This window comes from Crotalus tigris, unplaced genomic scaffold (assembly GCF_016545835.1).
Source record: "Crotalus tigris isolate CLP2741 ecotype Arizona unplaced genomic scaffold, ASM1654583v1 scf7180000024384.25900115:4084858, whole genome shotgun sequence".
Classification (NCBI taxonomy): Eukaryota; Metazoa; Chordata; class Lepidosauria; order Squamata; family Viperidae; genus Crotalus; species Crotalus tigris.
Window position 1 is genome coordinate 1,441,631 of NW_024100554.1, and position 26,928 is coordinate 1,468,558.

General features: G+C 35.6%; 1 protein-coding gene across 4 annotated transcripts in view; it reads left to right on the forward strand.

The window, feature by feature from the left end:
- Positions 1-26,928, forward strand: part of VPS13B (vacuolar protein sorting 13 homolog B) — a 317,155-nt gene that overhangs the window by 207,365 nt on the left and 82,862 nt on the right. For all 4 annotated transcript variants that reach the window (XM_039328885.1, XM_039328881.1, XM_039328884.1 and 1 more), the window contains exons 35-36: positions 2,688-2,825; positions 10,219-10,626. In XM_039328885.1, the coding sequence (XP_039184819.1) occupies positions 2,688-2,825; positions 10,219-10,626 (546 nt within the window). The remainder of the gene's footprint in view (positions 1-2,687; positions 2,826-10,218; positions 10,627-26,928) is intronic.

Genomic DNA, 26,928 nt, shown 5'->3' on the forward strand with positions numbered 1-26,928 from the left:
AGATGGTTAAGTGAATCATGTTTGATTTTGTAATCTTTTTTGGTTATGGTTGCTAAGTGAATCACATGGTCATGAAGTGAATTGGGCTTCCTCCATTGATTTTTCTGGGAAGATCATAAATAGAGATCATGTGACCCCAGGGTACTGCAGCTATCATAAGTACATGCCAGTTGCCAAGCACCTGAATTTCAATCACATGATCAAGAGGATGCTGCAACTATTGTAAATGCAAAGACCAGTTATAAGTTCCTTTTTTTCAGTGTTGTAACTTCCAATGGTTGCTAAACAAATGGTTGGAAGTTAAGGACTGCCTGTACCGTCAAGCCAAGCCTCTTTCATTTTATAGTTGTGCCTTATATATTTTTCTACACAAATACAGAACTTCATAATTCTTAGTTAAATTCTATCCTATCCCTTTCAGCCCACTGCCCAAACCTGTCTAGATCTTTTCGATCTATCTTTCATCTAAAAGATTAGTTTTGTGTCATCTACAAATTTTTTAAGTGTCTCTCCAACTCTTCTCACCCCAATCATTGGTAAAAAACGTTGAACAACACAAGGTCCAGAATAGAGGCTTATGGTGCTTCACATTATGCTTTCCTCCAGGCTAGAAACACTAATTCTCTGTGGGTACCGTCATTAAGCTGAATGTAATTTCATAAAAGAGGAGCATCATCTGATCCACATTTTACCATTTTATGAAGAGCATCAGAAGATATTCTGTTGAATTGTTTGCTGAAGACCAGCCATAATGTTTTTGTGGCATTCCCTGATCTACTAACCAAGTAATTCTATGAAAGAAGGAGATACTGTAGAGTTAGCATGACATGATTTATTTATGATATACCCCTGCTAGATCCTATTAAATATAAAATGTCTATCCATGAGCTCAGAAATATGCCACTTCATAATTGGTTCAAGAATCTTATCTAGTAAAGACGCCAAATTTACAGCATTGTAAATTAATAATAATTAAGAAGTTAAATGCTGCCCATATAATGAAGATACCAAACTGAACCCAGAATTTTTACTATGTGGACAGATACTTAACTGTGTTAAGTGTTAACTGGTGTTATGTGGGGAGGGTTATTGTTTCATTTTTTTCCTAAAAGTATGGTCTTATCCAAACATGATCAAATAGTCTATTGATTGATTATTTCCAATATTAAGAATTATTTAACAGAACCTGTGAAGTTACCCCCTCCCAATAACAAGTGTATACAGAAGCAGCTATGAATTACTGGTTGCCCGAAGCTGCCATTTCCTTTCATTGCAAAAGACCAAAGCAAAAGCCAAGTTTCGTTTAAACATACTTTCTCAGTAGTGTCTCTGACTAACTGGCTATGGAGGATCATTTTTCCTGGACAATATCCATCCATACCAATTCTCCCAGTGTTTAAAAAAAATCATAAAAATATAATGATACAGCAAAAATTTTCTTAGCAGAAGGCATTTCCAATTTCTCAGAACACCGTGTTCTTCTACATAGCCATTAATTTTAGTTTTCACAATGTGTCTGATTAGACTGGGACTTGTTTTTTTAAAACATTTGGTGGCATTAATCTGCTTAAATCACATTAGATTATTTTTCCAAACTGAAATACTCATCTAAAATTTAAAAATTATATTGCCCAATTTAGTGCATTCATTTGTCAGACAACAAATTCCATTTCTTCTTTGCTGATAGGACTGACAATCCTTAAATTCCTTTGCCGTTCATGTAAAGCAATTTCTGCCAGGTTTTCTGAATCATACTATTACACTAAATAATACATTCCAAGAGAGACTTGATGTGCTAAAATTCATACTGTGTTGCTATGTGCTGGCTATAATTATGAAGCTATTGTGTTAAAGTTTGAAGCTTGTGTGCTTAAAAAGAGAACAGACAGTTGAAATGAATAATGCAGGTTGGCAAAGTCTTTAAATTATCTAAAGAGCATAGGTTTTTTTTAAAAAAAATGGTAAACATTATTTAACAGAAGAGGAATAAGTCTCTGTTGATATGACATTATTGAGCTTTACTTATATTCTTTTATTATTCAATTTGTTTTAGAAAAACAAATAAAGCAAAGACAGTGAGCAGCCAAAAATGTAAATGTTTTATGCCGTTATGATTTCTCATATGCAGTGTCCGTGAAGAAAGACATAGAGCTGAGAAGTACCAAATGTGAACTTTTAGTCACAATTGGGAATATTAAGAATTCAGCAAAGAGAATCAAGAGGAAAAGCTACTGAAGTCAACTTCAAAAGTATAGCTGTAAAAAGGGGTTGAAGTGTCAGTGAAACTATAAACTGTATCAAATAACCCATAAGTAGAAGCACTCTATTGCATCTCAAACCATGTGGCTTTTTGATCTCTATAGTTTCTTTTATTTTGGGGCAAACCATTTTAAAGACATCTGAGGAAAATATAAATGCATTACTAAAAGAAATAAAATTTAAATCACAGACTTATTAGATACACACTTACTAGGGATATTTCAGATATACTAAGCTTATTTGTCCATTCCTGATGGCTTTTACATTTGGCAATCAATACTTTTTACTAAAGTATAATTAACATAATGCAGAATTTATATGTTCCCTGAATAATATTTAGATACTATGTGCAGAATAAAGTTTGGCTTATTTTAATACTGTTAGTGATTTAATCAACAATATGTCATAAATGGTCTTATCATTGGTAGATCCCGGAAAAACTCTCCCAGAAACACTTGACTACTGTAAGACCTGGTTACAGACAGTAGCAGGGGAAATAGATGTTAAAAGTGGTATTCCACCTCCTCTCTTAACATTGAAAATTAAAGACTTCCTCAATGGCCCAGGTAAGAATCCTAAATTTAACCTATTAATTATGTTTCTTGGAGCAACAGGCACAGATCATAAGATCATATATACAGTAACTCAACTTCCAAAGACTTGTAATAGTTGGTATTCACTGAATGAAGAAATCTTCCATTTATTTGCAGGTTGTAGTTGCTTAATGGTGGTAATTGGGACAGGAATTTCCATTGTTAAACAAAATGAGCATAAAGCACAACATCACGTGATGCATCACTTTCAGCAAGGGCAATCCCGGCAGTTCTCATTGCCGTCTTTAATCAAAATTTCCAGATCCTTAAGCAAGAATCTGATGTGATTGCAACTTCTGACTTCCTGCAGTTTCCCACAAGGAAAATCAGTGGAGAAGCTGGCTGGAAGTTGCAAGTCCTAGGTAGCTCCCAAGCAGGCCAGAAACTATGGAGTGAGGCAGCAAGTGCTATGGTAAATATGTGTGGCCTGGGGAGGGAATGCTGCAGAGCTACATGAGTACATGAAGCCTGGAGAAGGATTTATGCAATTGGTGAAGGGTTACGGTGCTCATGTGTCCTTGTGGACCATGAAGGGGTTGCTGTGATGCCACATAAGGATTGTGGAAGAATTGTTACAGCGCTGCACTAATGCATGCAGGCTGCAAATAGGGTGCTGTGATGCTGTGGGATGCATATGAGCTACAAAGGGGGTGCTGCAGTGCGAGTGTGACACAGGGTGCAAGGTCCCTTGGGAGAAAAAGTGGCAGGAGTGACTTGCAACATTCCCCGTAGGCTTCTCCACTGACAGCAGAGAAGATTTGCTAATGGTGATAATGTGACCATGAGATGCTGCAACTATCATAAGTGTGAGGCAGTTGCCAAGTGCCCAGATCACAACTATATGACTGCAAGAGTAGTATACTGACTAGAACGTCAAGAACCAATCATAAGTACCACTCGTGCAGCACTGTTATAACTTTGAACAGTTGCTGAATGAGTGGTTGTTAACCAAGAACTATCTGTACTCCATCTATATTCAGCCCAAATTCAGAAACTTTAGGTAGCTCATATATTTTATAACATTCCTTCTTTCAGTTATGATACCTTGTTGTCTATACAGAGAATAGAGAACTATCAATATATCAACTATTTCATTTCTTGATACTTGTGACAAAAGCACAGTATCATATGAAAATCTCTGTAGGTTTATATGTTTTATAAAGATCAGATTATATGTTTGAAATGGAGCATAATTACTTCAACATTTGAGAATGCTTTGCTCAAACCAAAGACTTCAAACATGGATAAGCACTAACCATAATAGAGACCATGTACTCCACAGTCAACAATAAGTGAACTAAGCAAATAGGAATTTTGTGTTGCCTGCTTGAAGTTATATCCCATTAAACTAAATGGTGCCCACATTATTAGGTGTTCTCTAAGGCATTTAACAGTGTCTACATGAAGAGAAGAGGGACAAATGATAAAAACACCATTGTACCCTGTGATCCAAGACTGTTGCTTGGAGTGGAGCTTACAGCACAATGCTGCTTTCATCATTTTGATGTGGTGGTAGATCCAGTAGATGTGTGACAGTTGCTTCATTGATGGGTCCCTTTACATAATGATTGTGTATCATTTGATTGGCCAGATACAATTCTTCTGTTCTGGCCTAGACATTCTGGCTCTATAGCCAAACTCCTGGATTATTTGAACATGTAACCCTTAATCTATATTCAATATGTTGTTTATTGAGTAACCTCATCTCTGTGGGAGGAAGGCATTGCTATTTGAGACTATTTCAGGTTTAGGTCAGATGTGAGAGAATGCCTTGTATGGGAAAATGAAGAAAACTTCTGTCATCAGTCAAACTGCAGTACTTCTTCAATACTCCAAGAGTTATTTTTTGGAATATGAATCAATTAGTTAATTTATTTTAGCGATTTTTGTATATTTTGTGTAATACTGGTGAATCATTTGCAACTAGATATACATTTCAATTAATTTCAAATGGTCATTTAATTTTAGTGAACCATCACTAATACTTTTGTGTTATTTCTTTTTACAACTAGAATAAGGAAGTGTTGAAATTTTCAATACACATTGTCACAGTTTTTGACATAATATATTACAAAAACTGTCAGTGATTCATAAAATTTAACATCTAATCACAAGTCCAAAAATATTTCAAGCTGTTCTGCTCCAGAGTTGTTCATTCATGCTTTTTTCTTGGATAGTTCTTCATATATTAAATTATGAAGCTTCTTGAAAGTTTACTATCTAAAGTGATTTGCTGTAGACCTTTAGCCAGTTCAAATTGAGAAAGATATAAAGAATGAGAAATAAAAAGGTTGCTGAATGAGCTCTGCATGTCTAGGGTTTCCCCCCTCTCTCTTCTGTTGTTTGCATTTTGTGATGAATAACATACATCCAGCCATCCATAAAAAAGCACTTTGTACGAATTCTGTCCTATTTATTCCAAAGGAAACAATTGTACCCATTAGCAAGGTCAGTGGTTTGGAGAAAACTGGAAAGGAGCAGCTACCAGAAGTCCCAATACAATAATATCTCCAGCAGGTGATAGATTAGTTGGAACAAATTGGAACCATTGCACTTGGACAATCCTGGTTTCTTTCAAGCTGTTTTAAAATGTCGTCATTTTAATATACAATCTCAGCCCTGAAAAACAGTCCACAGCAGGTTAATTTGAATCGTATGATGTGTCATTGCCCTCAGTTGACATGAGCTCCGTTCCATGTGTGAAGCCATAATAAATCCATTCCCAACTGAGACAAATACCCTGTGAGAAGGTGAACTAATCCAGGCCTCACACTGGCATATTAGCCCTCTGTAATTGAAAGCAGGATCACCTGTTCCCAGCACAGTCAGTCTATGGAGGAAAAAGATCAGATAGTTACTCTTTTGAAAAAGCATTTTTCTCAGAGAATTCAATTATAGGCTGTCTAATATGATATCATATATAAATGTAGGAATGTGCTCATTTGATCCCAGTTTAACAGTTTTGTTAACCATGGTGTTGCTTAATTTTGAAATGAGGTTTTTTTTTATATAATTTAATGAGAGATGATATATGAGAAGGAGAACTGACCAGAGTACATACTTTTCTGATTAACTTAGGATCATTTGCAAAAGCATTTCAGTACTTGGATAAGGTTATTTTTTCATTAATACTTTTTACAAATACCTTTTTCAGATAGTGATATAGTTATAAAGCTGCATTCTTTTGCTAGAGAAAATGAATTATGCCAAAGAGCAAACATTCATTCAAATAAATATGATTTAGTTGGTTGCAAAAAAAGTTCTAAGAAAAGCTGCAAGTGGGAATGTCTATGGAGAGTCTCAATCATCCAGGTCATGGTTGTTCTAAAGTCAGAACTGAAGAAGCTTCCTGGATGAGAAGTGGAACATTTTCAAGGAAAAAAAAACAAGAAAATCCAGTTGCCTTTTGGCAAAGCATCTTTGGGACTTCAAGTGGGAATATTATTTTTTTCATCAGTCTAAGGTATTTATAATATACAATATTGCTTTTGTTTTTCATATTCCTCTCCTATCCAGTCTTATCCATCTGTATTTTTTTTACTTATATTAGAAAAAATATTGCTGAATTGTGGATTTAAAATGATGGTCAGCTCCATCTCCACTCCACAGAATCAGAACATTTTCATTCATATCTATTGCATCATTCCTTCTTCTGTTGGTTTCATGGACAGAAACATCTGTATCTGTTTCTCTTATTTTCATTTCAATAGCTCATTCTTGCTTTTTACCATTTACCCTTCTTACATTCAAATCATATCTATTTCATATGCCATGGTTTTTGCCAGATAGCCCTTGGATACTGGCCCCAGCTGCTTATCATGGTTTAATCAATTGAAGCTTTTATATATCACTATTTAGTAAAACAGGGAAGGCTGGGTTACTAGGTCTCTGCCTTGTAGCATTTCCTATTAATGGTAAGGACAGTATTCATAAACATTTGGATACTATACACTCAATCAAACTCTAGTTTTACTCCAGGAATATATGTGCATCTCACCAGTTAGAAAGTGCATATAATATATGCAGGATGAAATCAATTTTTTAGAAAGCCCAAAACAAAATTGGTTCTCTGGAAATAAGCTGTCTTTACTTGCCAACTTCCAGAACACCTTGACATTCTTCCCTTTATAAAAGCACTTCCAGAAGGAGGGAGAGATTTAGCAAGGTCTTCAGCCTTTGCATTTGGACCAAGAAGAAAGGAAGAAAGTAACAAAACTTTTCCTATTGCAAAAATCTAAAAATGTTATTACAGAATACGCCTATCAGACAGCATCAGTTGAAGTAGAATTTTTCCTGAAAAAAATCTTATTTGGAAGCAATTACTGTTGCCATCAATTATACTTCTAAGTATACGTACCCCCGATGATAACAAAAATGTGAGATTTTAAAGTTAATAGTTAAACTAGAACAATACAATTCAACAAGGAAATTGAACACATTAAGATTTTACCAGACTTTCAGATTTTTCTTGATAATATTCAGAAACCATTTGGTGTATTGATGAGAATACCCACATAATAAGAAAGCTTGGAATATTTTTGATGCAGGCTAAATATCAGCTTACTAGAGGGAAGAGTATGATAATATTAACAGATATATAACAGGCTAATAGGCTTAAGACTTTGGGGGTATCCATTATCCATTAACCACATGTTTTGCTAATTAAATAAAATAACAATTAATCTTACTTTCCCAAATAAATTCAGAGTTCTGTAAGTTATCTGATCATTTGTGGTGAGGGATTTCCATTAGCTAAAAGGAGGAAAGAAATGGTTTTAAACACAATTCTTAAGAATGATGGATTTTGCTGGGAAAAAATGAAAAACTGCTATACATCACATCACTAAAAAGATAGCTGGAAACACCTTAGCAAAAGCCTAGGAAAAGTTGCAGCTGCTTTAATGGGAGCTGCTTCTTATCCATTCCCATACATTGCAGTGAACTTTTACAAAGGACCTGCACAGCCCTAATGTTGAAAGAAATGTAAACAAATAAAGAAAGCAAATTGAAGAGAGAATGAAAATACAATTTTGTAACTTGTGTCATTGTGGACAGGAAATGTTAACATATCAAAATGTATTTATGATCAGTTTGTGCATTTGCTTCTAATCAAACTGTCAGACAAAGGCTACAGAGGGAGTGAGATCATCTGAACACAATGGTACTTGTAGGCAAAAAGAAAGCCGAACTATATATGGAGATAAATTAGCACATTTCCAAAGATTAACCATGAAGAGAATATTATATTTACTTATTTACTGTATTTATATCTTGCGATAATCCAAGCTTCTCAGTCTCTCACATATTTAATCTAAAAAATAAAAGTTCTATACTATGATTAATACAATAAAACTAATAAAATAACAGTCATAAATCCCCAGTCCAAAAGACACTAAGCATCATAAAAATAAAATAAAATAAAATGGAATAAAAGATTTTGCAGTGCATGAACATCAATGCTCTCCAAAATAATTTTCTTTTTACCATCTTCATGAAAACTACAAAAGAGGAGGGATCTAGGCTGATTCTGGGAGACTCTTCCAGAGATCTGGCAGCACCAGGCCCTGGATTGTGGCAGGATATAAATACAGTAAACAAACAAACAGACATTTGACAGTTTGATTAGAGCAGTGGTTCTCAATTATTTTCTGTCATGCCCCCCCTAGGAAGAAGAAAACATTTCGCGCCCCCCCCCGCGTGACTGTCTGTCCAATCGGGTCCTTTGCGTGTGTCACGTGCGTCCAATATGACAGTATTTGCCGAGGTCAAACGAGCCCCCCTTTACGGAGCCTCGTGCCCCCCCTGGGGGGCCCGCCCCACTATTTGAGAACCACTGGATTAGAGGCAAATGACGTGTAGCTTTGCTCCCTTCACCTTTTAGAAATGTAGGTCAAATAAGAGTTTTTCCTCAGTCTGATGCATTGTTGGAGTTCTTTGTGCTTCTTGGATTGCAGATGTTTCATTAGCCTATAAGAGAATGTTACCGGTACACACATTTTGGAGATGTGATATTCAATGATTAAATGGGATTATATATCTGTTTGTTTTTGCTGCTTTGCACATGCTTGAATAGGGTAAACAATAGACAGATGTTTTATAATAGGTTGATGTCTTATTTGATTATTAGTCTGATAAGTTGATCATTCTGTCTTACCTGTGAATTGATTGCTTCCTGTGTAATCAGGGAAATTACTATAAATTAGGATGGTTTGTGGGGAAGATATTCTTTTTGTCTGTGTGCTTGTTGAATTGTGGTTCAGTTTGGGTTATTTGGTTCATAATGAGATATCTCCAGTTTATGTATGGGTTGATTGATTGCTGTGTGATGGGGAGAATGTTGTGTGCTTTGCTCATGACTGAATTTGTAATGCTGAATTTTTCATTACATATTTTGACATATTCATAAACAGGATTTAAGTTAATATGCGTATTAATCCCTGTTTGGTCAGAGTACAATGCTTCTAACAATTTGCTTGCATTTTTCAATTCTAAATTTTGTCATTGTTTTCCAATTGTGCTGAAGATTATCTATTTGGAAGGCAATTAGTAAAGCTGTTTTGTGTCTTCTGACAGCTTGTTTATGGATATGTTCTGTTAGTCTTCTGCCTGTTTGTCCTACAGAGTGGTGTTCATAATATTTGTAATAGTTTATTGCATTTTAGTTTGTAAATTACTCTTGTATTATCTTCCTTTGGTAGTGGCTTTTGGTGTTTCCTTAGTAGATTTTGCTGGTTTGCATTTCATGTTTATTTCAAATGATTGGCATTGCCTGTTAGTGGATCCTTAGATGCCTTTGATGTAATAATGCAGGGGTCTCCAAACCTGGCAACTCTAAGACTTGTGGACTTCAACTCCCAGAATTCTCCAGCCAGCATAGTGGCTCAGGAATTTTGGAAGTTGAAGTCCACAAGTTGCCTGTAATAATGGATTAATTTTTGTTAAGGCTTCTGTGTTAATAATATTGGTGGCGTTGGTGTGCACTTTTTGATGAAATTATGTAAATATTGCTTTCATTGAAACATACCTTGAAGGTAATTTATTTCTGCTTTCTGTAATTCCATGTGGTGCAGTATGGTTCATGGGGGCTTGATGAAGCTGAATTATGGGTCTTCTTCCAGTTCTTCTTTGTATGTGTTGTTGCATTGTTCTTTTTAATAATTAACAATGAAATATGCATTAGTACAAAATGTATTTATTTTAAATGTCTAACTACACTGCTTAGTACAGACCTCAGTTATAAATTACTTAACAAATTAACATTCATTTTACCGCCATGGCTGTTTGAGATTAGATTATTTTTACAAGCAAAAAGCTGTATTAAAATTTTGTTTCTCTCTTTCTCTCTCTCTCTTTCTCTTTCCCACAGCCAACATAAATGTGGATATATCAAAGCCTCTGAAAGCCAATATCAGTTTTGTCAAGCTAGATCAAATAAAACAATTTCTGAAAAAGCTAAGGCAAAAGAGTGGTTATGAGGCCCAGGAGGGAAATGTTTCAGCAACTGATAGTGTTCCAAAGAAGGATGACACATATACATCCCAGTGTTGCAAAAATAAATTTTCCAACTCTGAAGATCATAGTTATGGAGGGGAAAAATCTTCAGCACAAGAAAACCTATGGATGAGCATTTCCTGTTGTCAGCAATTTTCTATCCATACCACTCAGATTATGGTTTCTGTGGAAACTTGCCCAAATCCCTTTAAACCTTGCCTGTTGCTATCTTTATCAAACCTCAGTGGAAATTTGAATGCCAAAGTCAACTGTAAGACTAAAGGTAAGAATGTTGAAGTTATTTTTGTTTATGATAATGGAATCAGGATGACAGTACAGGTAGTCCTCGACTTATAATGACAAATGGGATTGGAACTTCCATCACTTTGTAAAGTGGGCATTAAGTGAGTTGTGCCTGATTTTACAATCTTTCTTGCCATCATTAAACGAATCATTACAGTCATTAGGAAAATATGGCTTTCCTTATTGACTTTGCTTGTTGGAAGCCTGCTGGGAAGGTTGCAAATGCTGATGACATGGCCCTTGGATGCCTCAACTGTTATAAATACATGTCAGTTGCCAAGCATCCAAATGTTGATCACATGACAACAAGGATGCTGCAACAGTTGTGTAAGGATAGGTCCTAAGCCTCTTGTTTCATTACCATTGTAATTTCAAATGGCCGTTAAATGAATGATCATAAGTTGAAGATTATCCGTACTAATATATAATTAACCTTAAATATAACATTTCATTCAGATTTTCACTCAACATATGAAAGTAACCAAAATGAGCTTTTTTAAACCTTGGTGTCCTCCAGATGTATAACAATAGAAGTCCCTACATTTGGAAGGCACCAAGCTTGGGAAATGCCCCCAAGTTTTAGCAATAAACATATTGACCGAGGAGTACTGGAAATTGAAAGCTATATATCTAGAGAGACTCCCGATTGGGAAAAATATTACTGAAACTGAGGAGAAACAGAAAGGACCATATTATTTATTTTGAACATATAATATTTTTCTGGATGTGTTTTGAGATGTATCTATCAAATAAAATAGTCACTGATTTTTGAAAGCGCATGTGACTCTACTCTAGGCTACCTTACTTCTCAAGCAAATAAGAGTATGCTGGACCCCCTTTTTCTTTAGATAAGTCTGTAATGGGCCAATCTGCAAAGATCTTTGGATTTTCAGAAACAAATATACTTTTTTCCCTAGAGCATGTGAGGAATAATACTTTTGTCTTGGTTTTTGCTATGGCTGCTATTATGTTTTATTGCTCACTTGGAAATCTCATCATTTTTAAGTCCTGTTTCTTCTGGACATAATGAGTTTTGCTTTTGGAGGCACTATATAACAGTGTTATTTTTCTGTTAGTTTGGGTGCAAAAGTTAGTATTTAAAAACTATTGTTTTGCATCACAGCTATTAGCTATGGTGCCCCACAAAATTTAATTTGCCTGTGTAATAGTGAATACATTAAAAAAGCATGTGGATGAGTCCAGAGCTTTAGAGCAAGGAACCATCAATACACACATGACGCTGATATCTATAGCACTTTGTTTTCTAAAATTAAAGAATCAGTAAGGTATTTTGAATATTGTTCCAGCTTAAAACGGGCTAATCCAGAAAATTAGAATACCTGATTTAGAGAATAGGATTCAGTCAGGTTCTAGAAGGGTTTGTTTTTCATTGTGATAGATCAAGAGTGCTCTTTGATCTTACACTAATTTTTGATCATATCTTCAGGGACCAATTGTAAGAAGTAGACTGTCCAATTATTCTTTGTGCATATGGTATGACTGTGACTGAATCTGTTTATTGTTATATTAACTATCCAAGCCTTGGTTTCATTATATCTATTTTGTTACAATGTTGCCAACATATTATATATACTTCTAAAAATGGAACAGTAAGCAAAAAAGCAATCTGTTTTGTCACAGTCATATTATTTTTTCTGTTCAAAGTTCTGTTCTGGACTGGTTGCCAGTTGTTTTTTCTAGCCAGGTCAATGGTTTGGCTTAATGTGAAAACTTGAAATGGTTTGGATCCAGGTATTATATTGAATTATTGGCTCATTACCCATCTTCCCAATTAAAATCTGCAGAAAATACCCTCACACCCTTAGCTGCATTAGTCAAGCATAGAAGAAACATGTTCTTGAGCATCACACTCAAGATTGTGAGATGATTTCCCTTCCAAGCTTAACTTGGCTCCTATTTTCTTGACGTTTAAGATACATCTCATTATTGTGGATTTTAAAATGCTAGTAATTGTTTTAACGTGGTTTTAGTGTTTTAAAACTTCATTGCTGATTATTTAGTTGTTTTATTGTTGTTCACCATATTGGTAATATTTGTGGAAAGCCACTATGTAAGCAAAATAAATAAATGAAAGAAGAAAAAAGAAGAAATGGGCAATAGCGTAAAAAAAACACCATAACTCAGTATACTGTATGTGATATTGAGCCTTCAGATTGAAAGCTTCCACTTTCATTGGTGGGAAAAAAACTACTGTTCCCCTTGATGTGTCCATATTTGGAAACTATTATATCGCGTTATTTTAAACAAACTAACCAGTTCAAACCATGTAAAAATGGTTGCAAATGCAGATTTGTTTGAATGAACCATCATTAGAATAAACATGTTTTCCAAGTTTATGAATGATTAGAAACTGGTTTATTCAGACCCTAAAGTAAGAGCCTTACTATTTCCTGTCCACCTACCCAGGTAGACCAGAAAGGAAACATGCCAGATGAGCTAATAGTACTGTATTATTGTAAGGCTACATTACAGAATCTTGCAAGTCTGTTAGTACAGCTCTCCCACCATCTCTTTTACAGCCTTTTTCAGCCTTTCTCTATAGGCTATACCCTCTCTTATCTGATCATTCCTTAGGCAGCACCCTTTCTCCCTACTTCCCCCGCCTCCCAAGGTCTGTCACACTTAACCATTACACTTCTCTCACAAGTAGAAGAGAGAAAAGCTGGAAGAAGTAGGAGAAACATATTCCTATAATTCATTCTCACAATATGTATGGCTTAGCATTATGTTTTGATTTATGTCTATATGTTTATTTAATGGATAACAGATAAGAGCCAATAAATTCATTCCAAGAAATTTAAATTGCTGGATCTTTTCCCAGTGTTTAAAAAAATATTGAAAATACATTATTTTTGCTTACAATTAGTTTAATATACTATTATTTAAATAATATTTTTCTGCAAATATTATATATTTGTTTTTATGATTTTTGTACTAAATGTGATTTAAAAATTTCCATATATATGTAGGTCTTTGGTTATTCAGGTTTTCTCCCGCGCAAAATTGGAAGTGTCTTGGCGATGTTTCGACGAAGTCCCATTCATCATCTTCAGGCTGGTGGTTTCGGCTTTGTGCTTCTGACGAATGGGACTTCGTCAAAACATCACAAAGACACTTCCAATTTTACGTGGGAGAAAACCCGAATAACCAAAGACCTACCTACAAACACCCACGATATATATAAATGTGTGTGTGTGTGTGTGTGTGTGTGTGTGTGTGTGTGTGTGTGTGTGTATATTAGCATTAAAAATATGAACCCTGGGTATATTCATGTTTAAAATAAAGTGAGCACCAGGGTAGTTAAAACTATAAAAAGTTTAATTAAAAAACGCCAAGCTTTCGCCATCACCTGCTGGCATCATCAGGGCTTAAAACGCTAGGAAGTGAGGAAGTCTCTTTATAAGCAAGCTAAGGGCTGCGCCCGGCTCTTCGATCTTGTTACCGGACCTAATTGGGTGGATTGCGCTCCGGTGATCCATTTCTCCCTGCACCACTTATCTGTGTGTACGTTATCACTTGTCTTCTTGTCCTTGGGCTCTAGGATAGGTGGGGCACTCTCCCTATTTCTCTTTCTCGCTTGGGCTTATTTGATGATTTGCATTCTCTCCTTTTCTTTCCCCCCCAATCCACATCCATGCAGCTGTCGTCTCTATGGGTGTTCTTTCTTTCTCCAATGCCTCCCACTCGTACATTGTTGTTACTAGGGCGGTCCTGTATATTATTCTGAACTATCTGAGTCATAGTGGTGAATTGGGGTGGTTCGGCAAGCAGTTTGTCCACATGATAAGCTTCGCAAGTGCACCCCTGCCCAGTCATCACGTCTCTCCCCCCCTTTTTCTGCCGTCCTCTGCATCTCTCCTCCACACACTACCATCCATACGGGGGGAGGGGGGAACTCTCTCTCTCTCTATATATATATATATATATATATAGAGAGAGAGAGAGAGAGAGCGCTATATTTTTATTTGTGAGTTGGCCATGGAAATGAGTAAAAACCTCTACCTATGTGTGACATTAGGTAGAAAAAGATATGCATCATTTTTGAAAAAATAAAAACTACATTTTTGAGAACATTTTTGATCAAGTATATACAGTAATTTATTTAAATGAAATGTATGAATGTGAAAACTTTGCTAAAAAGGAAAGAGTTCCTAAGAAAACTGCAAAAGGCAGTGGCAAACTAATTTCACACTTTTGCTTTTTCATTTGGAAACATGCAAGCGCATAGAGGCAGATAGACCAAAGTTTGGAAAGCGAGAGCAATAGTAAAAGGAATACTTTAATAAAGTAGCTCATATGCATCTAAAGTTTTAGAAAGAAAATTTTCATAGAGAAATTTATTTTTTTTTTAAATAATTTGTTTTAAACATCCTGGTAAATCAGTACTACAGTTTTATTTCATTCCATTCCATTCCATTTCATTTAATAGATCATTACTTATTCTAAAGGAGACTATTTTATTTTTAAGTCCAAACTAAGTATAGTTTGGTTGAAGATAAATTGCAGTAACTTCATTTCAAATGAAAATATAAGCTCAAATTTATGTAAGAGCCAATTTCTTTTTATATTTAACAATTTTATGGCAGTGTTTTTTGAGCTGAATAAAGCTGATTTTGGCATATGAAACTAATATGTAAATACTTCACAGTGTTTCAGCTTTTTACAAGCACATAACCATGGTGACCATCTGCACCAGCTGCATTTTACGAATTATTTGCTGAAGCAATGGCATACAATGACAAAAAAAAAAATCATCCTCTCAGATGTACTGTTAAAACAGACAAAATAGCTTTGCTTGCCTTTTATACAAAATGGCCATCTGTTATACAGATGTTATAATAGCCAATGACTTCAGATTCAATAATTGTAGAAAATTTTCATTAAAACCTCAACAATTTGCACTTGTTTACTTGAATCTGCATAATTCTCCCATGAGACAACACAACACACTTGGGGCTTTTTTAAGTTCTCACTAGCAGTGGCTTTGATCCTTTTTGATGTGCTGACTTTAATAAACATAGTCAAAAGGCGCTGTTCAAAAACATCATGGAAAAAAAAACTACAAAGGAGCAATTATAGCAGCAGAAACTACTCTAATCCCTTACTTACGCAAGCTATTTTTAGTGAATGGCTTTTTTTTTCCTTACAAATTTTATGTGACAGTATTTTATAAACAGTGTAAACGGCCTCTTTTCCAGATGAGCCTTTGTGTAAGAGATGGAAGTTGGTTTGTAATGTTAGAGGAATCCTCTTGTGCTGAGAACCATTTTTAAAAAGTTTTGGTTGGGAATGTGTGAAAAGCATGTTTTCTCCCTCATGGAAGCAAAACAAAAGCTTATGGTCGTGCCTAATGATTTTAAAGTAGGTTTAATTAACTGGTAACTTTACAATAAATTATGTTTTCCAGATATTACTCATAAGGAATTTTTATAGTTAGTTTTTTTAATTATTTTGGGAAATATGAAAAATGAATATTTTGAATTTGTTACTTGTACATGCCTCTTTTCTATTGAGCAAACTTTTGTCCTGTTTGATACAAGCTTTATGGGATCTTGTTGGCTTCTATGCATAGAAATTCATGCAGAATATCACTGAAAGCAAACAAGGATTCATATGACTGGCAAACATATATTCTCTTTGTGAAAACGCACACAACAGTGATGCGGTGTGGCAAGCTAATATATTATATATATTATATCTTAATATAATATATAATATAATATATTATATATTGTATCTTAACGTAATACTGAATATATCCTTATTACATGCTCTTTGGCACATGAATTGACACCAAAGTTGACATTAAATGCTGAAAAATTTTAAAAACTCAATTCTACCTGGAATTATTGCTTTAAGAGTAACCAAAAATATCAGAGCAATGCATTTGTTAGTTTGTGTGGATTGGTGGGTAAGTGACTGTTCTCAGGGAAATCCAGTTCCCTGAATTTAAAATAATGTTACCTTGGTAAACCTTGGTACCCTCATAATTTCCTAGGCTGCCTCATGCTAAACCAGCTGAAGTCTCCTAATGACCTTCAAGGGCATCTCTGTATTAGAGTGATTCCAATAGTATAGATGCAAGGTGAAAGAACCCAAATACCTATGAACAAAAGACTTGTGTTTGGGAAATGGCCTGAACTGACACACAAGACGTAATTCTGCAAAGGCTGTCCACAGTTTCAACTTTCTGTTCAAGCAGGAAATGTGAGTTCAGAAGGACACTCTAATTGTGGGCCAGCTTTATCCAGAACTAAAGATGAAATATCTCTGGAATTAGTCAGCTATTCCATTTTGCTAGGATTTGGCTACTCCATCTTGCTAGGATTTGGCTTAAGCCTCTGCTTCTGCATCCAACCTTAATAGCCTCCAGGTGTTAGGTCAGTACCTACACTACATGTCCTTCTCAGCCTGTGGCAAAGACATGCAGTTGAGTATCATCCACAGAATAATGATACCTCACCCTATGTGATGGATTACCTTTCCCAGAGGCTTCATGTAGATCCTAAACAGAGAGAAGGATTAGCCCTGTGATGCTCCACAATAGAGGACATGACCTTTCTCCTAACCAGATTGGATGAATCACTCAGGAAAGAGGAGAATCACTGAAAAACATTGAAAAACATTGCTCAAACTATCAGCCTTTCCAACCAATCCAAGAACGATTCCATGGTCAGTGGTACTGGAGCAGGAGACTTGTACTTCTCTTATTTTGATCTTGCCAGAGTTTATCAGCAAAAGCAACAACAACCATTTCTGCACTATACTCAACTGACAGCACAGATAACACTGTGCTGAGGACACTTCCTCAGGATACTCAGGCTCAAATTAATCCCAGATCATCTCACAAGAATTTAGCCAAGTAGCATTCAACTTTGAGAAAATGTGAGAAATTCTATCCTTCAGATGCTGAGTGAATTCTTTGCAATGATCCAGCAGCCCTTTTTCCAGCCCTGATTTCCCCAACAGGGAATATATAACTCTAAATAATGCTGCTGTGTGGCTATCTGCATATGCAATAAAAGTAGGATAATCACACTTCACTGCTCTTACCAGCACAGTATAATTACATTTGTTCTTCTTCATTGCATGCCAGTATTGCCTCAGGCATCTCTTCTGTAGCTTCATCTCCTAGAGCTCCTCAGTAAACCAAGGAGTTCTGTTGGCTCAGCACTCAGGGATTGGGTGTTTAGGAGCAACCCTGTCAAGCACCACTGCTAACCTCTCATTCCAGTGGTGAATAAAGCACACAACAGAACTGCCTGGCTTGGAAACTCCCCAGGCGTTCTTGGAAACATGTAGGTTCTATTTCTCCTCTTCCAGGCCAAACACTCTCACACACTGCAGCTAAGATGTAGAGGTCTTGTTTTAAAGTTTAACTAATATGCAGACAGTGGCAGGCAGGGTGTGTGTACAAGTGCCAATATGCTCTAGCAAAGGTGTAAGCTTGTCTGCATGATTTCCAAAGCAGTATGTGAAGCCATTATAAGGTCACAGTCCAAGAGCCAGGAGATCAGTGTTGGCTTGTCAGCCCTACAGGTTCCAAGAAGCAGAGATTTCTTAGACAGCAGGTTTAGGATGCAGAGTACTGGCAAGCTGAGAAGTCATTCCCAATAGAGAACTGCTGGGCACCATGTGAGGAGCCATGTAGATTTCTGTTCTGCTATGGACACAGCTCTGGGTGGAGGTCCTGGATCCAGCCCCTTGCCAAGTGTTGTCTCCTGTTATGTCAGCCTCAGCTGCCTCTTGAGGCTGGCATTATCCAGGGCACTTTGAGCAGCTTCCTTCATCTCAGTCTTTTGTGAATCTGAGTTGGCCATCACAGATTGGAAGCTAGATCTGTCAAATAGATCCTTCTCCCAAATGTTTGTGTCACCAGTTAACATCATATAAATTAGAAATGATCTTAGTATGATACCTCCTCGTTCCTCAGATTACTTCTCAGCCATTTCTAGAGAAAAAAACCCAGATCTAACATATATCTTATGCAGGTCAAACCCATGATCGCGCAGGACAATCTCATGGTGTCAAAGAATCAGAAAGATGGCATTGAGAGAAATAGGCAAAAGTGTTATATAAGCAAAGAGAGCTGAAACATTCCTTAAATCCCAGGAATTAAAATAGTACTTGGAAAAGACTCAGCCCTCTCCCTAATTCCCTACCTGATGACCAAGCAGCTTCCTCCTCCTCCTCCTCCTTCTCCTCCTTCTAAATAAATTGTGGTAAATTCAAGCTGCCTAAGCAGTGATAAAAGTATGTAACATGGAAGCCAACCACTTGTCCTTTAAGACCAAACTCTTATGTGAACTTTATATACTGTAGAACAATGTTCTGCTCACTTGCAGAAACTCCCAGATGACAATTACCAAACCTGCTCCCCCTACTTTGGGTTCATGCTGATGAAACACTTGAAAGGCATCTGGGTTTTGAGAGAGGAACTTTCCCCTGCTCATTCAACTAGGTATCATTGATATAGGTCTGCCCTATAATCCATGATCAAATCATGGATAAAGAAATATTTATTATATGCAAAACTATATTCAATAGCATGAGCTAAAGCCCCACCATATGATTCCTGAGACAAACTTTGTGGAAGTATTAAAGGATTGGCTTGAGCTTTCAAGTCTGAGAGAGCAGACCACATCTAGCTTTCCACCTTTCCACCACACTTTTTGCCTTTCTGCCATAGCTGCTCTTTCATTCCACCACCACCACTATAACTACCCATATCCCACCCATCATCTTGCACTCCCTTCAACCCCTGCTTCACTTCTTTCCCAAGTTATATTTTTATCTAATTAGGATTAAGCTGACCAGGTTTCTGCACAGGATTAGGCTCCTCAGGATTCTTACTACTGAGGAGTACTACATCTTCCACTAGAGGATGGCCCATACCAGTAGTTGTCTTCTCCCAGTCCTCTACCACCCTTTCTCTCACCTAAAGGATAATCTACATTAATTAATCATTCCCCACAATCCAGTCTCCAGTATTAGAACCAATCCACACTATCCACCACTAATTTACTATATTAGAACTGCTTATATTTTATGTTTTCCACCTCTAACTATGGTTGCTGGACTATTGACTGTTCTTACGATGAAGGACTTCTTGCTTGCTCTTTTCTCCTGCAATTTCCCTATCCTCATAGATTTGTCCAGCCAATCAGGTCAGTGATGCTTTCTTCCCTGGGTCCAAGTCCTAGGAGTCTGAGGTTCTTCTTTCATTTCACGTAATCTGCAGCCTCTCTTGGTTTCTAATCACTGGTTATCTTCTGATACATCACTTCAAGTTTGCTTCGAACTGTATCCTTTCACATTCACAGCTGTTATAGTTCTCCAGCTCTTGTGAACTCTTTGATTCCCTCCATTTGTCCCTTCTCTTCCTTCTTCCTCTCCTTTCAATCCAGTGCAGCACTCTCCATCACTCCTAATCCTTATTCCTAATCCTCACTTATATCTAAAGACTCCAACCAAAAAAAGAAAACAGCTACTTGCTTATCCTTCCATCCCCACTTTAATATAAGGTGACTATTATGAGGTTCCAGTTTACAATATAGAGATTTTTTTTCTTATGCAGTATATTCTATTCTCTCTTATATATGAATATGACTTTACAAGTACAAAAAATATCAACTACTATGAAACGTATAATCCAGCACAATCAGATTTGATTAAAAAGAATGGGAGAAGATATTCTATGTAGCTTACTGTTATGGGCATGTACAAAAGAAAAATAAGGATTTGTTTTGCATTAAGCACAAAATGGCCAACAGAACAAAACTCCAAATGCTTCAAGTCTTCCATGATCTGTCCAGACAAAACTGAAAACATTTTGAGTACTCTGCTGTAGAAAACAATAGGAATTTAGAACAAACTGCTGTTTTTTCACTCTTGAGGCACAAAAATAAGTGGGATGGCGACCCATGCTTACTACTATCTAAAGCCAAACTAGGAGGTAATATTTTTAAATTCCTGTAGCAAATATTGAAAGCAATAATTTAAATGTTTCGTCCAGTCTCAGTACACAAACAACCTAAGAGGCCTAGTGTACAATATACTGTGCGGTTTACTTCAACATAGCCAATGAATTATTTCTGCAGCATAAAAATGTACTTTTCACCTCTTTACTTGAGGCTTTTCTTTCTTCTAGTGCCCAAGCCTAATGCACATTTCTATATTTACCAATCTTCCAGCAGGGCTTAACAAACAATACATGCAACATGATCTTTACGTTTAGTATGCAAATACTTTTAGTATTTAAAAGCTTAATATAAATATATACAAGCACATACATTGAAACTCAGTCAATAAACAAGGAATATAGTTCTCACATTTTATAAGATGTAAACATTAAGATTTTGTGCGTAACGCACACAAAGTTTACAAAATAAATACAATACTGCACACAGAAATCATAGTGAATACTAATCTCCTTATTTTTTTAAAAAAAAGCTGTAGTATCTGCTAGGGCTAGGCACATAAGGAGATATAATTTGATTTTTTTCCCCACAAGTATGGAATCACTTATTCAGAAATGCCTCTGAATTTAGGTGTAATACCCTGCTTTACCCAGCTGTAGTACCATCTGGTTCTGAACATGTGTTTAAGTAACTATGATTCTCCTTCATCCTTTTGCTCTGTTGTCCTTTTCTTAAGGTGGCCAATGCAACTGGACTTTACAAATTTACTGGTACATTGGAGGAAAAAATTAAAAATGAGTCCACAAAGCAACAAACTAACCATAGCTCAAGATTCTTGGAACATCTGGAAAAAACACTTCAAAAATGGCTCGATTTAATGTTTATGCTTATTCTGAAACCCTGATATTCTCATTTGTGATTTTTCAGATATAAAATTATCATAACTGGCAGAAATGTCAGTGATTAAATGCTGCTTAATAACATTTTTAGCTATACATTGCTACAGTAATAATGTAGCATGTAGTATGTGATCCTTTGGGTAACATTTCTCTGTTAGATACAGTCTATTTCCAAATATAGGGTTGCATGATGCAGTGTTTTCAACCACAGGCAAAACACCTTTATTGTATTGAGTAGGAAAATGTAAAGGGTTCTTGGGTTGTTTGAATAGGAGAAGAACTCTACATGTTCAGGAAGCTTGATAAAGTTGTGTTTCTTCAAGGACAGTTCTGACTTCCTTGCATCCATTACTTGTTAGGTCTAGCCGCTCAGTCCAGCAGAATCCAGAGCAAGAGGGGCAGATCTTGGTAGGCTTGAATAATGTCTGATCCTCTGGCTATGTAAACAGTTTTATAATCAGTTCTAATATAATTTCTGACTGTAACTTTTAAATCAAAAAGCAAGGAATTATATTTCAGTTCCACAGCCCCAAGTATTCCAAGAATAACCAAGCATTTCTCCACTATAATGTCCCTTTCAGTTAACCAGTTCAGCATAGCCTAACTTGTGAGTCAGTTTTTTATTTGTACAATGCATCTAAAACAGGGGTCTTCAAACTTGGCCCTTTTATGACTTGTGGACTTCAACTCCCAGAATTCCTCAGCCAGCGTCATAAAAGGGCCAAGTTTTATGTAATCTAATCTAAAACAATTCTTAGAGCCAATATATTCAGAAGAATTCCCAGATCATACTGGCTAGCAGAAGAAGAAGATCATATCTGTTCTATTTTACAACTTTGAGTAAAATCAATAGGCTAGATTTGTTGCTGCTGCTAGAGAACAAATAAAATCTACTACTAGCTTCACCATTTGCCAAGCAATCAGTGTTCTCTAATTTTTAAGTTTATTACAAGCAAAGTTTGCAATTCACTGAAGTAATCATCTAGGACAGTAGTTAGAATAGTAGAAGAAAATGAATTAAAATATTTATAGTTATTTTCAATAAAGTTAGTAACTTAGTAGTAACTTAGTAATCATATTTTACATTGGTTACTTTTGCAATTTGTCCAGTAATTCTGATTGTGGTATCTCACAGCTAGAACAGAGCTGGATAGAAAGGGAAAGATAAATTACAGAGGGAAGAATAAAAATCATTTTTTCAAGTCTTGAGAATGAAATACAGTGAACTGTAGAGCTACAATCAGTGTATTCCATTGTTCTTTCTGTTGTATTTAGAAATTATTTCTTTTTCTTACATTGAAATTATTTGGCTAAAATAAATCACCTACGAATAAAAACTGGAAGTTGTAAAAGCTTCAAAGTACAATACATTGTATTCTATCAAATGTAAAGAATTTGACAGAAACCAAATACAGTTGATTTCTTTTTCAAAATTAATGCATCTAATTGGAAGAGTCTGCCATGTCTTTTGATGCTTAAAAATACTTAGCTCAGGAAAAATACAGCATAAAGTTAATTCTGACTATTTAAATAACAAGGTAGAGTAACAACCTTCTTAGAAGTACTAAAAGACTTGTAGAAAAACATCATATTCATAAATTCTTCCCGTTACTTAAACAATAGGAAATGAATTCTTTGTCAGTAAAAGCTAGAGAAGAAGCAAAACATTTTCATGGCTGCTGAGGATTGAAGTGGAAGTTCAGACGGTAGACAACTATACAAATAACTAACGAATCATAATGAATATTGGGTGTGGGCATCAGGGTTCTGTCACTTTTGATGTTGTGTCCCAAGTAGCTTAAACACAACACTCAAGGAAAGGTGGCGACCTCATCAGCTCTGTAACATCTGGGATTTTATTTGTCATTTTGGCATACTCTACAAGCGCAAAAGAAAGAGTAAAAGAGGATTTATCCTGACAGTGAAATGAGTTACTGAATCTTGTGATAATGAAAAGCAGAACAATTCTAATTCTTTTCTATAGTCCCTGAGGTAGAACTGCTTTTATAGTTCTGCAGACCTAAATGTAGGAGGGAGGAACAGATGGCCTAAAATCCATGAAATAAGATACTATCTAATCCCAGGACTGAGTATCACTATTAATCCTGGTCAGATGCCCTAATGTTACTTTATAATAGAATTCAGAGTTGCTACTGATAAATTGACTTCTTCCATCACCTCCCTGTTAATACAATTAATCATAGCATGCTGATTTTGAGAAAGACAATGCCCAAAATATAAAACTCCATTAAAATCAAAATTCCACTTGCCAGTTAACTTAGGAAAGTGTGAGCAGAGATGATATTCAGATGGCATGATCTACCCAATTTTGGAATGTTCTGCATAAATGCAATTTATACAATAAAAATGGAATATATTATGTGATTATTGCACATTAAACATAGTAGAATGTTTAAAATGTTGGGTTCACACAATAATTTAACAGTCAATTCTGTATTGCTTCTTTACTTTGTTTTTGGGTACCAATAACCTACTTTTACTGGTACAGGGTTACGTATTCTTTTAAGTATTCTAAGCATAAAGCTACAATTAATCAGAGGCAATACATATTTAAAATTAGGTTAGATGTATTTGCTCCAAATGAAGATACAAAACATTAAATCAAAATAAGATAAGATCAATACAATACAATAAGATCATTGACCACCATCTGATTTCCAGATTATTTAACATTCAGCACTGACTATGATGTACCTGCTCAGCCTTTCCTAAATGGAGATGAGCTCATTTCATAAAGATAACCACCTCTGACTTTGCTTCTGATTCATCACTTGTCTGAACTCCATTTGAACCTTGTTAGACAGAAAACAAGCAGGGCTCCTGGCCCAGGCTATAAAATATAATTAAGCCCTTTTGAAAAGATACGTAAAAGAGCTTTGTTCCCCCTCCCTTCCCCAAATAGATCCACTACCTCCAACACAGCCAATAAAATTAAATGAAGCACAGCCTGCAGTGGATTAAAGTAATATAAGTTCCTGAATGTTTAGTGTTTGAAGTACTCAAATAAAATATATGTTCGGGTTTCCAAGGCTGCTGTAATCCAGGAAGAACATACATTGAGGATACATTCAAGGATTTGATATGTTCAAGGTGATTAATATCTGTTTATCACTGATAACACATCTTGTATTTTTACAGAGCCATATATAATGAAGCCATATATAATGCTAAAAAAGTCTCAGTGAAGATTGGTTAATTGACAGTGTTGAAGTATGGTACTCTTTTGACTGTTCATTCTCCCCAAACTCTATTTCACACAAATGAGAAATCTAGTAGTGTAATCTATTGTGGTGGATCACTAACTTGATTGCTTTGCTGGTGGTGGTGTTACAGTCTGGTCATTCCAGCTAGCACAGTGTTTTATTAACAAAAGTGCCACCCTTCAAGATCCAGTTTTTCATCTTTTAATATCTTATTAAGTAAATCTTTGTAACCTTCTTCTGTGACAATACTAATTAGTTTCAATTGTGCAGTTTGCAATCCAAGGAAATTAGCAGCGGTGGGCTTATGCATCAGGATTCTTTCATTAATATTGCTGTTTTGACACTGAGTCTTCTTTCATCCTCCCTCAACATTCAGAATTGCCAGTAGAAGCAGAAGATGAGAAAACTGGCTGATAATGGTAATTACCAGATGGGTAATAACTATCCAGTAAAAGTCCTTTTTAATTTCACTCTGATTAGACCCGAGCACAAATGGTGGTTTAAAAATTCTCTGTCAAATTTACAGAAAGAGAAATTAGATCAACAATTTTTCAAAATTTCTCAAAGCAACAGCCCTTTTAGTGATGACAAAAAAACCAATGCCATCCAAAAAAAAAAACAATGTAAAGCATTCCCTCATGAGATCTTCACCTTGATTAAATCTCCCTCAATTAAATCTCCATAGAAACATAGGATTTCAAGTTTACAGAAGAGACAATGTTCAGAAAAACAGAGGAAACAATTCTTTCCTACAAACACGCTAGTTTCTCTGTCTCTTTCCTCCATAAGATCATGCTAGATGTATATTAATAACATTTGTTGTGGAGGTTTAAATCAGTCATCCTAAGCTATGCTTCAAGCTCTTTAACTTAAACCAGTAAGATTTCTGACAACTAATTTTTCAATAGGGTGTTTGGAGAATGGAGGCAAGAAGGTAGAATAATGAACATAGAAATTATAATAGATTTGGCCAAATGTTGCACCCAAATATCTATTTTTCTTCAGTTAACTGAACTAAAATGGGCTATGCTTTTGGAAGAACTGCATGACCAAATTTGCATATCATTTTGCAGATTTCATTATAACTTACTAATTTAGTTGTTAGTGATTGTCAACAGAAGAAACATCCACTATTTAAAATATTTTTACTTAGAATTCTCCATTTGTAACTATTTTACTAATGGGTTTTTAAGCTCATCCAAGGATGACAGAAGCAAGAATATTGGTACTCTTCAGATTTTTGAAGATATTATGTAATGCTTTTCATTATCTGGAAATGTTTTTTTAACCATGTTAGTTGAATCATTTCTTGAGTTTGGGATTTAAAAATTTTTTTTAAAAAAAACCTGACCATTTAAATGCAAGAAGTCTAACTGGTTTGGATACATATTCAGACACAAGGCATGCATTTGAGAGATTATTATTGGATAGCAGTTCTTACATAACTTCTTTGAACCAATAGTGTTTTTAATTCATCACAGACTGCACATATTCCATATAGTAACATCACAGCGAACAGAAATGTGGTCAGATAATGGAGAAAAGCAAGAACTTTCTTCGAATAGTATTGCCAGTCAAAGTACATAGGTAATATTAAGGGAAGGGTTTTTTTATTTCTGTAATCTTGCTTCCTTGCTTCTTCATGTGCTTTGTTTCAAATTACATAAAGATAATGCAAATGCACATGTTCATTCATTCACAAGCCACACATATATAAGTACATTGTATCCATTTGGCTGGAGATTGTACAGAACAACTCCTAGGTTTCCAAGAAAGAAGGAGCTATTGGCAGAAGAATGAAGCTGACATATCTTTTTGGTCCAAGAGAAGCTGTTGGAGATAAATCAAAAAGCAGGATACAGCTATAAATAATTCTTTAAGAGAGTGGAGCTAAATGGGAAGGAGAAGACTACTTAAAACGATTTTCTTCTTGCAGGAGCACTTCAGAAAGCCTAGGGGAAAACATAAAATATATGGACCATTAGAATTTTGCTGCTCAGGAATGAGGGATTTTTTTATAGTTGTCTTTACTTATTTGCCCTTGTCAATTGTCATAGTGCTATATCTTTCACTATCATATTTTGAGAGTAAAATAAGTTATATAGTAATTTATAAAAGTTAATAGTTCTGCCTTCAAGTAATTGCTATGCAAATCAGCTTCTGGTTAGTATCAATCACATGCCTGCAGATTTGTCAAGCATTCGTAGATCACTTCCAG